The sequence below is a fragment of the Gobius niger genome, assembly GCF_951799975.1.
Source record: "Gobius niger genome assembly, chromosome: 14".
Lineage (NCBI taxonomy): Eukaryota > Metazoa > Chordata > Actinopteri > Gobiiformes > Gobiidae > Gobius > Gobius niger.
In genome coordinates, this window is record NC_136865.1 from 30,466,184 (window position 1) to 30,483,317 (window position 17,134).

General features: G+C 37.4%; 2 protein-coding genes across 2 annotated transcripts in view; both read left to right on the top strand.

The window, feature by feature from the left end:
* psmb2 (proteasome 20S subunit beta 2) overlaps positions 1–2,879 on the top strand; it is a 221,323-nt gene extending 218,444 nt beyond the window's left edge. Inside the window, exon 7 of the mRNA XM_079571074.1 lies at positions 2,869–2,879. The gene's annotated coding sequence lies outside the window, so the exon portion shown is untranslated. The remainder of the gene's footprint in view (positions 1–2,868) is intronic.
* rragcb (Ras-related GTP binding Cb) lies at positions 162–11,549 on the top strand (the record flags this gene model as incomplete). The annotated part of the gene is made up of 7 exons (XM_079571011.1): positions 162–381; positions 3,318–3,521; positions 6,163–6,362; positions 6,450–6,564; positions 8,331–8,473; positions 9,494–9,642; positions 11,413–11,549. Exons 1-7 carry the CDS (start codon positions 214–216, stop codon positions 11,547–11,549), a joined length of 1,116 nt encoding a protein of 371 aa, XP_079427137.1. The 5' UTR covers positions 162–213.
* Between the last annotated feature and the right edge of the window lie 5,585 nt (positions 11,550–17,134).

Consider the following 17,134-nt stretch of genomic DNA (forward strand, 5'->3'; position numbering starts at 1 on the left):
GCTAGCTGAGTACGTGGCATTTAAACGCGGCGATTCTTTACGAAACATGCTCGTAAGCCTGCGATCTGTTTAGTTAGCCTGTTATGCTAATTTGTTTTTGTTTTTTTGGGGGGGGGACAGAAGCAGAACCGACTGGATTACCTGCGTGTTTCCGAAAAAACTGCGTGTGGTATAAGTTTTGAAGAGTCGTACGATTAGGGAATTGTGATTAAAATGTCTATCCCGTACGATGAGGCGGGGTTAGCGAGCAGTTTTGGCTCGTTCCCCAAGAGTTTTGACTACGGAGCGGAGGAGCCTGAGGTGGGACGCTCGACCTGCAGCGACAAACCGCGGATTCTGCTGATGGGGCTGAGGAGAAGCGGCAAGTCCTCCATCCAGAAGGTAAAAAAAAAACACTTTCTTACGGGCTTTCCGGAACGTACTGGAGTCTGAAACAAGTTCCTGGTGCCAACAAAGCAACCTAAGATTCTAAGAAACTAACTTGTTGATAAAGATTCAGCTTTGTCTAAGGTCTGGGGTCTTTCCTTGTGAATTCAAACGAGATTTGTCTTCACCATTTTAGATTTTCGCCACGTTGGGTCAGTCTTGTGGGCGGCCTGTGTAACATGTAGCGAGAGGTGGGCGATATATCGTCAACCAGATAATATCGAAATGGGAAAGAATGGATGGAAAAAATCGTGAGAAATTTTTGAAAAAAAGTTGGGTATTCTCTTGTACAGCACTTTGATTACATATGTGAAAAGCGCTGTAGGGATAAACTTTACTTACTTACTTAAAGGTGCACTATGTAACTTTTTATGAGGAAAAAAAAGTTAATGTTTGTGCATATTTGACCTTTAAGCAGAGCCGTGGGAAGATATTTTAGTTAGGGGGTGCTGAGGGACAAAATTTAACTTTTTCTGTGCATAAATCCTATTTATTAACCTCTTAACTCCCGCCTGAACCGAGAGCATTTTCTCCAGTTCAGCCCAAATCCTGTAGGCCAGTGTAACACCTCATTTGAAAGATCTACAAAACTAAATTTATCTTTTTCCTCACATCAGATTTTTTTTCATCACTTTTTTTGTTGGGCAGTCGTCTCATTTTTGACAAATATTCGTGACTTTTTTGTCACTTTTTCATCAATTTTTTCTCAATTTTTTGTCACTTTGTCAAATTTTTGTCCATTTTTGTAATTTTTTTGTCCGTTTTTCGTCAAGTTTTTCTCACTTTTTCGTCAATTTTTTTGTCCATTTTTGTCATTTTTTGTTAATTTTTTGTCACTTTTTTCACATTTTCATCCTTGTTTTCATCTCAGTTTTGTTGCTATTTTCACACCTTTTTTCCAGAAGCTTTTGGATTGGGGTAAAGCTGGAGAAAATGTACTCGGTTCAGGTGGGAGTTAAGGGGTTAATATTGCCTGCAGTTCACAAACTATCCACCAGGGGGTGCTGCAGCGCCCTCAGCACCCTGGGTTCCCACGGCCTTGCCTTTAAGTGGCTTTAAGTGTGGGTGGAGCGTAGCATATTTGCTTTTCCTCTCAGTGGCCTCAGACTCCATTGTTTTTGGGTTTCTGGTACGAACCCTGAAAAACATTTGGTCTTGGAGCATCATAAATGAAACCCACCCAACCAATATTAACATTTTTTTCCCCACATAAAAAGTTACATAGTGCACCTTTAATACAAAAATAGAGGAAAATGGGTTGGGGGAAAATTTGGCTTTTTTTGCCCTTTTGTACTAATGTGTTCAGGACAACTATGTTTTTGAGCGACAAAGTGATGTAAATAAAGATTGCAGCACATTTTGGCAAATGATCAGGGCTGCAACTGTCGGTTAATCCAGTGGTTTCCAACCCTTTTTGCCTAGCATACCCCTTGAGGTGTGGATTTATACTCTGAGTACTCACTACCTTGAGGATTTTGCCAATATTATTACAAAGCGACCAACCAAATTAACATAATAAAGTATTTAACAGTGTGTTGTGTTCAAAATTAAGCTAAAATACTCTCAAAATCAAACCATTTACTGAAAAACATAATTAAAACTTTCCTTTGAAATTCACATTGAAATTCTACTCAGTTTCACCTTCTTTTTTATCTGAAATAATTCCAAGTACCCCCTGCTAAGTGCTCAAGTACCCCTAGGTCCCTGTACCCCTGGTTGGGAAACACTGGGTTAATCTACCGATTATTTTTTGGATTAATCGCTTGGCTGTGAACAGTGCATGACGGTGTTCATTTTTCAAATTTTTTAATGACAGAAAGCTAAAATGGCTTCTCTTGAGGACGTGTTTTTGGAGGCTCTTAGTGCCACTTCTGATTTGTCATTGATTGAGACACAAACAGATGTTTATGAATTTTTCAATTATGTACAAAACACTACAGACCCTAACTTTTCGATACCGTTACTTGAACAATACTTTTTTTCTGAAAATATTTGTCATCTAGAACCATAAAACAGAACAGTAATGTAAATTTATTCTATAAAATACTATTTCTTTTAAACGTATCATTTATTTGAGCTGAAACAAGACAACACTTTCTTTCATGTGATGTATGTATGTATATGTGTATATATGTCTATGTATGTATGCACACATATATGTATATTATAAAAAATATAAGAAATGCAATACTTGAAAGAATGATGTAAATCAATAGAATGGTGACAGGGTTTTATAAGTAATGACTGGTGATGGTATTTCGTGAATGGGAAAGAAACATGAAAACAATAATAACAATAACAACCTAAGTAATAATGTGTTGTAATGTGTGTTGTAACACTATTATTATCACCCCATTGGGGACTGCAGCTGGAAAGTAAAACTAATCTTGAATTCGGGGTAGGCACCTATAAGCTTTCTTGCTTCGGCCTACTCCCTTTGAGTTTTTCTGTTCTGTAAAGTAATGTAAATAATGTAAACAATGTAAATATAATGACTCAAATAAATCAAATCAATCAATCAATCAATCATGCTGCAACAGGATTTGACACCTGATCTTTTGTCGTCTCGATAACGGACTCGTATCACTTCATCGTTATCGAGAAAGTCCCCAAAGATATTGAGATATTAATTTGTGCCGACATTGCCCAGTCCTTCACGTAACCAAGTTGTAATTATGGTGATTGACAATATGATTCATTTTGATCCTAAAGACGGTCACTCACCACAAAACAGGGATAGTATTTTCTTGATAATATAAAAAATGCTTAATTCGCTGTTTCCCAAAGTGCTATTTCCATCTTATTACCTTGTTTTTACTGTTCTGTAAAGCGAATAATGTGAACGTGTTTTCTCGAGTCAATCTGATTAATTCGTCCTTTTGCCGCCGCAGGTCGTGTTTCATAAAATGTCGCCGAACGAGACGCTGTTCCTGGAAAGCACCAATCAGATCTACAAGGACGACATCTCCAGCACCTCCTTCGTGCAGTTCCAGATCTGGGATTTCCCGGGGCAGGTGGATTTCTTCGACCCCACGTTCGACAGCGAGATGATCTTCAAAGGGACGGGAGCGCTCATCTTTGTCATCGACGCGCAGGTTTGACACGACTTTGATTCACCGCGTTCGGTTCAGACTCATCGACACGAGACCAGTCATCAAACCAGATCCTCAGGTTTCTGTGGAGATGTAGAAAGCCTTTGGGGAGCGACATGGACGGGGCTTTGAGTCACACTAGAGCTGCACGATGAGAAAAGGATCAAATATTAGACTTTTTGGTTGGGTTTATGTCACTTAAAGAGACTAGATCCAAGTTGGTCATTTTATACTCACTACTGCCACCTCAGGTCATCGTGTAACTGCAGCTTCTATATTAAGGATTTTAGAGGCAGTTGAGGTGAACAGGTCTGAGCTCAGTCCAAACATTAGGACATGGAGGAACATGTAGGGGGAGGAAAATACATAGTCTTAACATTTGTAAACTCTGTATAGTCCCTTGAACCTCTTAACTCCCGCCTGAACCGAGAGGATCTTTTTCCTCACGTCATCAGATTTTTCTTCCATCATTTTTTTGTTGGGTATTCAACTCATTTTTGTAACTTTATTTGTCATTTTTTTGGGTCATTTTTTTTTCACATTTTTGTCATTTTTTTCGTCAATTTTTTATCACATTTTGGTCACAGTTTTTGTCATTTTTTGTCAATTTTTTTGTCATATTTTCATCAAATTTTTGTCATTTTTTTGTTGCATTTTGGTCATTTTTTTGTCAAATTTTTATCAAATTTTTGTCATTTTTTGTCATATTTTTGTCACATTTTGTAACATTTTTGTCATTTTTTTTCGTCAATTTTCTATCACATTTTGGTCACAGTTTTTGTCATTTTTTGTCAAATTTTTATCAATTTTTTGTGATTTTTTTTGTCATATTTTCATCAAATTTTAGTCATTTTTTGTTACATTTTGGTCATTTTTTTGGCAAATTTTTTATCACATTTTTGTCATTTTTTGTCACATTTTGTAGCATTTTTGTCATTTTTTTGGTCATTTTTTGTCAATTTCTTTGCTTTTTTCCAGAAGCTTTTGGATTGGGGTAAAACCAAACTGGAGAAAAACGTGCTCGGTTCAGGTGGGAGTTAAGGGGTTAAGAGCTTAAACTGGTTAAAACTTCAGTGAGAAGGACGCCTACAGTCATTTAGAGATATATTGTGTAAAATGAGCTGCAAACATCTACATTTACTTGGCTTTGTTGCTCAAAAAGAGAAAAAGGCGGAAAAAAAACACTTTAAACATTTTTCTCAATTATTCCCCTTTTTTTTCTTGTCTTTTAATTTTTTTTTTATTTAAAACTTTCCATTTTTGCCTTATCCAGCTCCCCAATTCCCCCTCCCCCATTTTTTCCAATTTCTGTCCTTATTTGACATGTTTTTTTTGCCATTTCCATATCTATTTTCCCCCAAACTTTTAAACATTTTTTTCCCAATTTTTTCCCTATTTTCTTATTCCCCCCCCCATTTATTTTATATTTTTTCCCCTTTTTTGTGCCATTTTACCAATTTTTTTCCTCATTTTCCCCTCAGTTTACATATTAACATACAACATATTTCTCTATTCCCCTTTTTTTTCATTTTTTACCCCTCATTTACTCCCTTTTCCCCCCATATTATTATTCCCCTGTTGTTTTGATGCATTACCTTCCATTGAAAAACACCAATTGTAACTAATACATTCATGAGGCTAAAACAGAACAGAATTAGGAAACTGAACTTTTGCACATTTCTAAGTCACTTTTTAGTCGCGTTTTTGTTCATTAAGAGGTTAAACTGGTTAAACCTCTGTGAGAAGGACGACTACAGTCATGTAGAGATATATTGTGTAAAATGTGCTGCAAACATCTACATTTCCTTGGCTTTGTTGCTCAAAAAGATAATTGTCCTGGACTGACGACAAAAGGGCAGAAAAAAAACACTTTACACGTTCTTTCTCAAATATTCACCCTTTTTTTTTTGCTTTAAAAGTTTCCATTTTTGCCTTATCCCGCTCCCCAATTCCCCCTCCCCCATTGTTTCCATTTTTTTTCCTTATTAAAAAAAATTCCTCATTTTCCCCACATTTATTTGACAAATTTCTCCCCATTTTTCCTCGTTTTTATAACTAATTTCCCCCAACTTAAAAAAAAAAATCAACATTTTTCCTCAATTTGCCCACATTTGTTTTTAAAGTGTTTTTCCCTTATTTTTTCCCTATTTTTTTCCTCCATTTATTTTATCATTTTTCCACTTTTTTTGAGCCATTTCCCTGCATTTTTTCCTCATTTCCCCACAGTTTTTCAACGTATTGCCCTAATTTTTTCATCTGTTTTCCCGCCATTTATTCCCTATTTCCCCCATATTATTATTATTATTAATATTATTATTATTATTATTTGCACATTTCTAAGTCACTTTTTAGTTGCGTTTTTGTTTATTAAGAGCTTAAACTGGTTAAACCTCTGTGAGAAGGACGACTACAGTCATTTTGAGATACACTGATAAAGATATTTCATCACCTAATCGTGTTCAGACCTGATTCACTCTGTCAAATCTAAGACTCATCACTGAACACAAACAAGTAAAGTAAACCTGGACTCTTCTAATCTCGTTCGTTTGTATCTTTGCTCGTTCTCTCTAATCTCCGCAAACAGTTTGGTTTAACGTGACGAACTCAGCGCTCTGATAATCCCGTCGGCTCCTTTTGTTTGCAGGACGATTACGTGGAGGCCCTGAGCCGCCTGCACCTCACCGTGTCCCGGGCCTACAAGGTCAACCCCGACATCAACTTCGAGGTCTTCATTCACAAGGTGGACGGTTTATCCGACGACCACAAGATCGAGACGCAGCGGGACGTCCACCAGCGCGCCAACGACGACCTGTCCGACGCCAACCTGGAGAAGGTGCATCTGAGGTGAGGGGGCGGGGCTTCTGCGGCGGGATTGGGTTAGATTAGATTAGATCAAACGTGCCTCATGATGTGACCTTTGTGTCTCCTCAGTTTCTATCTGACCAGTATCTACGACCACTCCATCTTCGAAGCCTTCAGTAAAGTCGTCCAGAAGCTCATCCCTCAGCTGCCCACGCTCGAGAACCTGCTCAACATTTTCATATCTGTGAGTCACACTTTGATCAACCTCTTAACTCCCGCCTGGACATGTTTTCTCCTGTTCTCCGAATCCTCCGAATCTAAAAGCTGCTTCAAAACAGCGACAAAAAACGAGAAGAAAATGAGGATGAAAACGCAAAAAGTGACAAAAAGTGACAAAAAAAGCGACAAAAATGACAAAAATTCAACTAAAAGGTGACAAAAGAACAACAAAAAAGTAATCCAGCAAAACAATGACAAAATTCCAGCAAAAAAATGACAAAACAGCAACAAAAGAGTGACAAAAATCCAACAAAAAAAAGACAAAAATCCAACAAAAATGTGACAAAACAGCAACAAAAAAGTGACAAAAATGTATCAAAAAAGTAATGAAAAAGGGACAAAAACAATAAAAAAGTAATCCTTAGAAAGTCCTCATTTCCCCCACATTTATTTTACATTTTTTCCACTCCCCCCTTTTTTGTGCAATTAATTGCAATTTATTTTTATACTTAATTTCCCCCCCAATTTTCCCACATTTCCTTTTATTTATTTATTTATTTATTTTTTTCCATTTAATCCTTATTTCCCCCGTATTATTATTATTTTTTTCCACTTTTCCCACATAAAAACAGGCTGTTTTTTTTTACTTTAAAGCCACACCGCGTAAGATTTCACCCAATAAACAAAATTGAAATACAAGCATTCATTTTATGACAGATATTGTCACCATTGAAAAATACCTCATACAAACATGTGCTTTTGCTCTGAGCGGCTCATCTCTGCTAAAACATGACGGAGGCTGTGTCCGAATGTCCACACTATCCACTATATAGGGACTATATAGTCACTATATAGTGGTCACGCCATGTTGTAGGAGTGTCCGAATGTCCAGGGGGGAAAAAGTAGTGCACTCGAAATTTCCCACAATGCATCTGGAAAAGTAGTGAGCATCGATGGTCACTAAACGGGTCAATATAGACAGAGACAGGTCTTTGAACTAAACACGACTGAAGTAAATCAGCTGTTTCAGTCGTGTGTTTGTGTTTCTCATAAAGTAAACGTTTGTAACAATAAATAAATTCAGATTAAAACATAAAAAAAAACATATCTGCAGCCGCAGCTCGGAGAAACTCGTGTCTTGTGTCTGAATCGCCAACAGAATCAGTGACTATATAGTGCGGGCCTATGTAGTGAATGAGGGGTCAGGGACTAGGGTGGACATTCGGACACAGCCTGTAACTTAACCGGGAGCGTCTCCAGCTTGTTTCCATGGAGAGACAGAGGCCTATTTCAAGACATTCACTACAGCCATTTTGAGAGAGCAATTTTATACAAGGCAGTTATTCTAATTTACTGCATTTACAGACCAACAGAAGGTTTGGTCATCGTTGTAGTGTGATATAGACTGCTCTTTAAAAAGCATCTCGGTTTGTCCCACTAATACATTAGTTTGTACCTTGTGTACTGTATATTAACCAGAAACTGTTCTTTTCATAGCAGCATTATAGCCAAAAATAGTTATTATTTATTGCTTAAAATGCACCAGAATGCAGGAAAACGCATCTAAAAAAAAAAAAAATCCTCCTACCACAGTCCCATTGAAATCTGTAGGAAACACTGAGTTAACCCTTTTATTTCATTTGCTGACTTTAATACACTAGAGGTGAAGTTATATTTCTGACCTCGACTGAGTGCGGCCCAGTTGTTTGTATAATTTTCTGTATTTGGCCCCCCCGGTTTAGCCTCATCGCCCTGGCCTTTGTTGTTTACCTGATCTTTTTGTTTGCTCAGCATTCGGGCATCGAGAAGGCCTTCCTGTTCGACGTGGTCAGTAAGATCTACATCGCCACGGACAGCTCTCCCGTGGACATGCAGTCGTACGAGCTCTGCTGCGACATGATCGACGTGGTCATCGACGTCTCCTGCATTTACGGGTGAGTCCTGACTGCTGCAGCCTCACGTATCGTATTAAGTTCTCGCTGGACAAACGATTTCTCCCACTGTGAGTCAAACACCGCCCAGCTCCTGAATATATCGATGTCTCGCTCTAGAGCCAGGATTAAAGAGCAGGTTCTGGCTCTTAACCTCTTAACTCCCACCTGAACCGAGCACATTTTCTCCAGTTTGGCTTTACCCCAATCCAAAAGCTTCTGGAAAAAAGGTGCGAAAATAGTGACAGAACTGAGACAAAAACAGTGATGGAAATATGACAAAAAAGTGAGAAACATTGACGAAAAATGGATGAAAAAATGACCAAAAAAAATGACAAAAATGTGACAAAAAATGACCAAAATATGGGAGAAAATGTGACAAAAATTTGATAAAAAATGGACGAAAAAACGACAAAAAAAGACAAAAATGGGATAAAAAAAATTGACAAGAAAAATTACAAAAATGTGACAAAAAAATGACCCAAATTTGGGAAGAAAAAAAAGACGAAAAAATGACAAAAATATAGCAAAAAATGACCAAAAAATGGGACAAAATGTGATAAAAAAAATTGACAAGAAAAATTACAAACATTTGACAAAAAACACAAAAAATGGACGAAAAAATGACACAAATTTGATTGAAAAAATGACGAAAAATATCAAAACATTTGACAAAAAATGACCAAAAATTTTGACAAATATGTGATTAAAAAATGGATGAAAAAATGACAAAAATGTGACAAAAAATGACAAAAAAAGGTCAAAAAAAGTTACAAAAATGAGTTGAACACCCAACAAAAAAATTATGGGAAAAAAAATCTGACGTGAGAAAAAGATCCTCTCGGTTCAGGCGGGAGTTAAGAGGTTAATCAAATACTGCACTCGATGTTACTGTAAAAGAGACGAGAGCGAAGAGGAAGCGGAACGTGATTCACAACCTCCTCTTGATCCGAATCCGGGCCCGTTTCCTCGGATAGTCCTGGTATCAGCCCTGAAATAAACATATGGCTCTGTGTGTTTCAGGCTGATGGCCGACGGCAGCGGCTGCGCCTACGACAAAGAGTCCATGGCGGCGATCAAACTGAACAACACCACGGTCCTGTATCTGAAGGAGGTCACCAAGTTCCTGGCGCTCGTCTGCATCGTCCGAGAGGAGAGCTTCGAGAGGAAAGGTCAGTCACTAACGCCGTCCTTCCACATAGCGCGACCCGGCTGTGTCCACTCCACCCCACACGTCTGTTTCCACCACACACGAGCATTCGATGTGGGAGGCGCCCCCACAGAGGAGCCGCTGTACAGACTCCTTTAAAAGTTTTAGAGCCACGATGAAAACAAATGTGGTCAAATACTGCCCTCTGGTGGGAGTTATGGAATCATTCAGAGGAGCCAAGCTAAACGCGCTAACAACGGCTAAATGCTAATATCGGCAAAATCCCCGTTTAGCACAGCCGTGTGATGTTGTGTGTGACCTGCGTGTTAATAGTGAGGGCTGTCTCCACTCTCTCGTCCAATCAGAGGCTGGAGTCTGTTCACGTCACATCAGACACTGTCCCAAAACCTAGACCTGGTCAGACCGGTTTGGCCCTGGTCCACAAAGCGAGTGAAAGAGCCGACACGAGCCTGTATGTGGAAAACTACCGGGTATCATTTATCACAGTTACTTTCTCGATGATGATGATGATATTTTTGCATCATAAATATATAAAAATGTGCTGCAAACTTCTACATTTGCACGGCTCTGTCGCTCAAAAAGATAATTGTCCCGAACAGACGACAAAAGGGCAGAAAAAACACTTTTTTCTTTTTCATCATTTTTTTTTATTATCCCCCCCTTTTTTTACCCTCCTCCCCCAGTTTTCCCAATTTCTTTCCTTAGAAAGTCTTCATTTCCCCCACATTCATTTTACAATTTCTCCACTTCCCCCCTTTTTTTTGCAATAAATTACAATTCATTAAACATTTTTTTCCCAAATGTTCCCACATTTCTTTTTAAAATGTTTGAATTTTTTTTCCCCCAATTTATTTTTTGTAATTTTTCCACGCCATTTTCTTTAAAAAAAAATAGAATTTTTTTCAACATATTTCCCTATTTTTTTTTTTTTCTCCCCCATTTAATCCTTATTTTCCCTGTATTATTATTTTTCCCCCCAATTTTTCCTCAGTTTTTCCCCACATTTATTTTACAATTTTTCCACCCCCCTTTTTTTTTTTTTTTTGCAATTAACTACAATTGATTTTTATACTTAATCCCCCCCCCCCAATTTTTAAACATTTTTTTCCCCAAATTTTCCCACATTTCTTTTTAAAATGTTTGGAAAAATGTGCCCAATTTATTTTATATTTTTTCAATTTTTTTGTGCCATTTTCTTTAATTTTTTTTCTCATATTTCCCTAATTTATTATTATTTTTTTCCCACATTTATTTTAAAATTTTTCCACCCCGCCCCCTTTTATGCAATTAGTTACAATTATTTTTTATACTTAATTTCCCCCATATTTTTTCCCCCAAATTTTTCCCACATTTCTTTTTAAAATGTTTTCAATTTTCCCCCCAGTTTATTTTATAATTTTTCCACTTTGTTGTGCCATTTTCTTTAATTTTTTTCAACATATTTCCCCTAATTTATTGTTATTTTTTTTCCCATATAATCCTTATTTTGCCTGTATTATTATTTTTTTCCCCCAATTTTTCCCCATATTTATTTTACATTTTTTCTACTCGCCCCCCCCTTTTTTGCAATTAATTACAATTATTTTTTATACTTTATTTCCCCCCCCCCAATTTTTTTACAAATTTTCCCCAATTTATTTAACAATTTTTCCACTTTTCCCACATAAAAACAGAAAGCATTCCCCACATTATCCCTCCTTCCTTTTCACCTTTCCTCTGCCCGTCGTTCCTCCCGCCTCTGCTTTGATCAAACGCCTCTTTCTTCCCTCAGGTTTGATCGATTATAACTTCCACTGCCTCCGTAAAGCCGTGCACGAGGTTTTCGAGGTGAGCGGCGTCGCGTCTCAGCCGTGCCCGAAGAGAAACGGCTGCCTGAAGTTCGCCGCCCGGAACGGGAGCGTCCTCTGAGCCCGCACAAGATGGCCGCCGATCCTCAGGGGCGGAGCCAGCGATCGAGTTTTATCCTTTACTATTTTTAAATCTTTTTTTTTTTTTAAAGATATTTTTCCAGCGCAGCGTCGGGAGAGAAGAGAGACATTAAAACTCTAGAGATGATCAGAGTCCGATGCTTTTTACAGATCGCTGAGGTGCCTTGCCCGAGGACACGGCAGAGGAAATGTATTTGCACCTTTTCATTTGTCATTCTTTCATTTTAACTTTGTGGAGGTCGACTGTGAGGAACTGTATGGAGGCATTACCGGAGGCGGAGTAACTTTACTCTGAAGTAAATGTACTTGAGAAGAAGTAGAAGTAAAACTGATGGTTCCTGTAGTTTATTTGGATCAACGAGACCTTCACGTCGCCTGATGAAGCTCTCTGAACTCTGAGATCTTCCCTCAGCTCCTCCACACCGGCCTCAAGTCACTCCTGTGTCAAGCTTTTCTTCTTCTAAGTGAAAAGACGGCATTAAAGTGATCGTCTGGAAGATGTTTCACAAATGTTATAAAAAGTCATGCACTGCAAAAAGTGGATTCTAAGCAAGTAAAAAATGTCTCACTTTAAGAAATAAGTTCTTGTTTTTTCCCTAAAAAGTAATAATGTCTCACCGAGCAAAGTTTTCTTGAGAAAAAAAATGCTTATTTTAGGAAATCAAATCTAGCCATTTCTTGTTCAGATCTATTTGCTAAAAAACATGATAATTTTGACTTAACTCCCGCCTGAAACGAGAGCATTTTCTCCAGTTCAGCTTTACCCAAATCCTGTACCAGTGTAACAGCTCATTTGAAAGCTAAGATCTACAAAACTCATCTAGATGTATCTGTTTCCTCACGTCATCAGATTTCAATTTTTATCATTTTTTGGGGGGGTTTTCAACTGATTTCTGATATTTTTTTTGTCAAATAGTACATTTGTCACTTTTTGTCACATGTTCATATATTTTTTCATTCTTTTTTTGTCATTTTTTCATCAATTTTTCATTATTTTTTTGTCATTTTTTGGGGGGTCAATTTTTTGTCATTTATTTTTAATTTTTTCATCATTTTTTTGTCAATTTTTTGTCACATTTTTTTTTTTTGTCACATTTTTGTACATTTTTTTTGTCTTTTTTAAAATCCTTTTTTGTCAAAGATTTTTCCCCAGTTTGTCACATCATCATTGTTTTCGTCTCAGTTTTTTCCAGAAGCTTTTGGATTGGGGTAAAGCCAAACCGGAGAAAATGTGCTCGGTTCTGGTGGGAGTTAAGGGGTTAAAGTGGGCGGCTCGGTGGCACAGCGGTTAGAGCCTCAGCTTCACCGCTCGAAGGTCCCGGGTTCGATTCCCACGGGGGCGTTTCTGTGTGGAGCATGTTCTCCCCGTGTCTACCACTAAAACATGTACAATAGGTGAATCCTCCAGCCAGGTGAATCCTCCATCAGCCTGGCTCCACATCATGGAGACGGGACCCCGGGCACAGGCAATACTTTCCTTAAATATTAGTATTTATTAAGAATATTTTGCTCCATAAGGTGTAATTTAGAACATTTTACTTAAATCAAGCAACATTTAAGTAAAATATCCCACAATTTTTCACTAAACAAGAATGTTTTCCTTAAATTATTCCATTTCCTGAGGACATTTTGCTTCATTATAGCTGTTTATTTGCTTAAATTTAGTGTTTCTTGTTTTATGATGAGAAAAATATTCTAGAAATAAGTAATAATAAAAATTCTGACCCCATTGGCAGAATTTTTCCTTAAAACAAGACAAAATGTCTTATTTTAAGATTTTTTTCCCTTGTTTTTAGTCGGGCACTTTTTGCAGTGTGCATTATTATTATTATTTTTTGTAAAGTCCCGCCTCCCGGATCTCAGCGACTAATCAGAGTCTAGTCTAGGAGGGGGAGGAGCTTGTTCTTTCTGATTAAAGAGGGAGGAGTTAAATTTCACTCTCTCTCCTCACTTTGCAAACTTAAAGACGATCACTTTAACTATGAGCTGTTTCTGATCCAAGACGACAAATATTCTACTTTAGGTTTTGAAGAAAGTATCAGTATCCAGGCCTACTCGAGTAAGAGTAAAAAGAGGGAGGATGTTACTTGAGTACTGTGAGTAACTGAGTAAAAGTCTAAATGATGAGAAACAAAACATGGAAAGAAAATGGAAAAATCTTAATGTTTTAAAGGAAAAATAAGAATAAAGTTCATGAAGCACAAACTATTGTAAGATGAAGATTTACTCACTGTGGATGAGTAACTATTTTTAATACTTTACTATAATATTACTCAAGTAGAAGTAATGGTAAAACTACTCTAGGAAGTGTGAAATTATTATCATTCATTTCTCTGATTTTTCACATGAATCAAAAACTGCCACAAAGTTCAACGTCTCCGTCGTCAAAAAGATCTGACGTCGAACTATTTTCTCAAAAACGTGATTTAACCCCTTAACTCCCGCCTGAACCGAGCACATTTTCTCCAGTTTGGCTTTACCCCAATCCAAAAGCTTCTGGGAAAAAGGTGTGAAAATAGCAACAAAACTGAGACGAAAACAATGATGGAAATGTGACAAAAATGTGAGAAAACATTGACAAAAATGTGACGAAAAATGTATGAAAAAGTGGCAAAAATGTCACAAGAAATTGACAAAGAATGGACGAAAAAATGACAAAAACGTGACAAAAAAAAATTGCAAATATGACAAAAATTTTATAAAGTTTGACAAAAAATATGACCAAAATGTTACAAACAGTGACAAAAAATTGACGGAAAAATGAAAAAAATGTGATACAAATTTGACAAAAACATTACAAAAATTTGACCAAAAATGACAAAAATGTGAGAAAAAATTAAAAAAAATCTGACAAAAATGTGAGAAAATGACTAAAAATTGATTTAAAAAATGGACAAGAATGTGACGAAAAATTAATGAAAAAGTGGTAAAAATGTCACAAGAAAATGACAAAAATGTGACAGAAAAATTTATAGTTTGACAAAAAAAATGACAAATGTAACTGTGACAAAAATTTGATTGAAAAATTGACGAAAAAATGAAAATCAAATGTGATACAAATTTGACAAAAAATGACAAAAATTTGATTTAAAAAATGGACAAAAATGTGACAAAATGAGACAAAAAATAACAAAAATTTGATTAAAACATTGACAAAAAAGTGCGAAAAATTTATGAAAAAGTGGCAAAAATGTCACAAGAATTTAAGAAAAAATTTATGAAAAAATGACAAAAATGTGACGAAAAAATTGACAAAAAAGTTACAAAAATGAGTTAAATACCCAACAAAAAAATTGATGGAAAAAAACCTGATGCCGTGAGGAAAAAGATCCTCTCGGTTCAGGCGGGAGTTAAGAGGTTAAAGGGACTTTTTTTAGCCAAAAGATTCAAACGTTCATTTCTGAAACGGTGAATCATCAGTTTTATTTTCCTCCGTCTGAGATGAAATCCTCCTGTGTATTTTTAAACGCGTCTGTTTTGTTGAAGCTACCTCTGTTTTTACTTTACTCGCTTGTATTGCACAACTGTCTGTTACAAGGATTTACTTTCATGGTCAGTGAAAAGAGTTTTATATGAAATGCTCCTTTAAACGTATCTCGCATAAGAAGTATATTTTTACAAATCTGTGTTTACTGTCGAGAATCATGAACAAAATCTCCTTTAATCGTTTCAAAGGCCAAATATAAAGTTGATTTTTCTGTTTAATGTGACTTTAATGAACTGTATCGTCTGGTATTTTCTCATAACTTTGAAATAAATGTGTTGAAAATGTCTTTGTGTTTGAGGATTATTGAGGGAGTGAATGAGCTGAGTGTAGTGTTAGGTGTGGACAGAAGGGGGCAGCACCTGCACAGCTTTACCATACTCAATAAGGGTCACAAATAATAAAACCAGATTAGAATCATTTGAAAGCTAAGACCTGCAAAACTGATAGATTTTCTCTTGCAAACACCCATTCACACACGAGGAGGGTGAAGTGTCCTGCCCAAGGACACAACGACAGTGGGCACCTTCAGGGGGCGGGATTTCGAACCCTCGACCTTCTGATCATGAGACGACCCGCTCGACCAAGTGCACCAATGTTGCTTTTTTTAAATTTATGCAGCTTTTTTGTCACATGTGGGAGACCGGGTGATTTGTGACGTTGCTTTTCATAGCTGCACTAGAGGGCGCTGTTCTCTTGCAATAAATAATTTTCTCATTTGGACTGAAGACATGAGGAGATGGATTATTTCCGTAGTGAGAGCTTTCCTTCAGTTGTGCCTTAAAGGAAGGCCAGCGTTTTTCCCTGAGTTTAGACAAGTTGATGTGTACCTGTCACACGCTCAGTCATGCAAATGTTAGCATGTCTCCTCTCCTAGCAAAGCTATAGCTCCAACCCGGGGTATTTAAACACAGTTAACTGAGCCTTTACACCAGGGATAGAAAAGTTTGTGTCGTCAAAAAAAACACCCGAGAGGATGGGGGAAACGAAGGATAAGAAAATCTCATTTTTAACTTTGCCGAAGCAGAAACAGTCACATGTAACACAAACATATTCCATTTTTAAAGCTGGAACTCTGACAATATAATATATTACCATTTTAAAGGTCCTTTATCCAGGCAAAATCGACTTTTTGGAGCTTTTAGCCATGTTGTTGCTATTTCCGTATCAAAAACACCCCCAGAGTGTTTTTGGCTTCATTCACGCAGCTCTCAGTGATCCTCCTGAATCCTGCTGCTCCGCCCTCTGCTGGAAAACCACTGAGTTGTGACTCTGACGTTTTTTACGTCATAGTGTCAAACAGGAAGAGCCCGACGTCTGTAATGCAATTGTTGCCCCCTCGAAATCACCAGGGAGAATCAGTTGGCTTTTCAGAGTTTATTTCGAGCTCAAATATTACAGAAAAGAAAAAGGGTAAACATAGGTCCCCTGTGAATAAAGAAAATAGTTTTTAGCGTACTATGGATTAAGTTAAAATGGATAAACAGATAAAACGACACTTACACGTCCCAGATGTAACAAGGCTTAGGCCACGGCCCGACTACTGCGCCACAGCTTCTGCCCTGAGGCTGTGGGCCGAGCTCTTTTAAACTAGCATCAACAGGTCACGTGGTGGACGCGCTTCCGGTTTCAATTATAAAAAGACAGTGTTTAATTTAGCGAAAAGATGAATAAATACTGTTATTTACAGTGAACCACTTACCAACAATAATAAAAAGTGCTTAAATACTTTGTTGAAAATGGGCTGACAACACAATGCCTTATGGCCTGATTTTAATCTATAAAACAGTTTTTAAAAAGAAAGGAAGCGCTTCCAGGTCAGGGCTGAAAACAAACACAAAACAAACGCACCCCCTGAGCGTCTGAACTGACGTCATGTTTGCACTGGAAGTTGTGAAGATGGAGCTCTTTCTAACCTACTCTGGACACGCCTGCTCTTTTTTCTTACCAACGATAATGTCACGGAGAAAAGCGCGTTTGGCTACGGGAGGTGCAGGACTTGAACCTTCTAAAGAAGAGGCCACTCGCCACAATTTGGAATTTCTCTCTGGGCTTTACCCCAGTCCAAAAGCTTCTGTAAA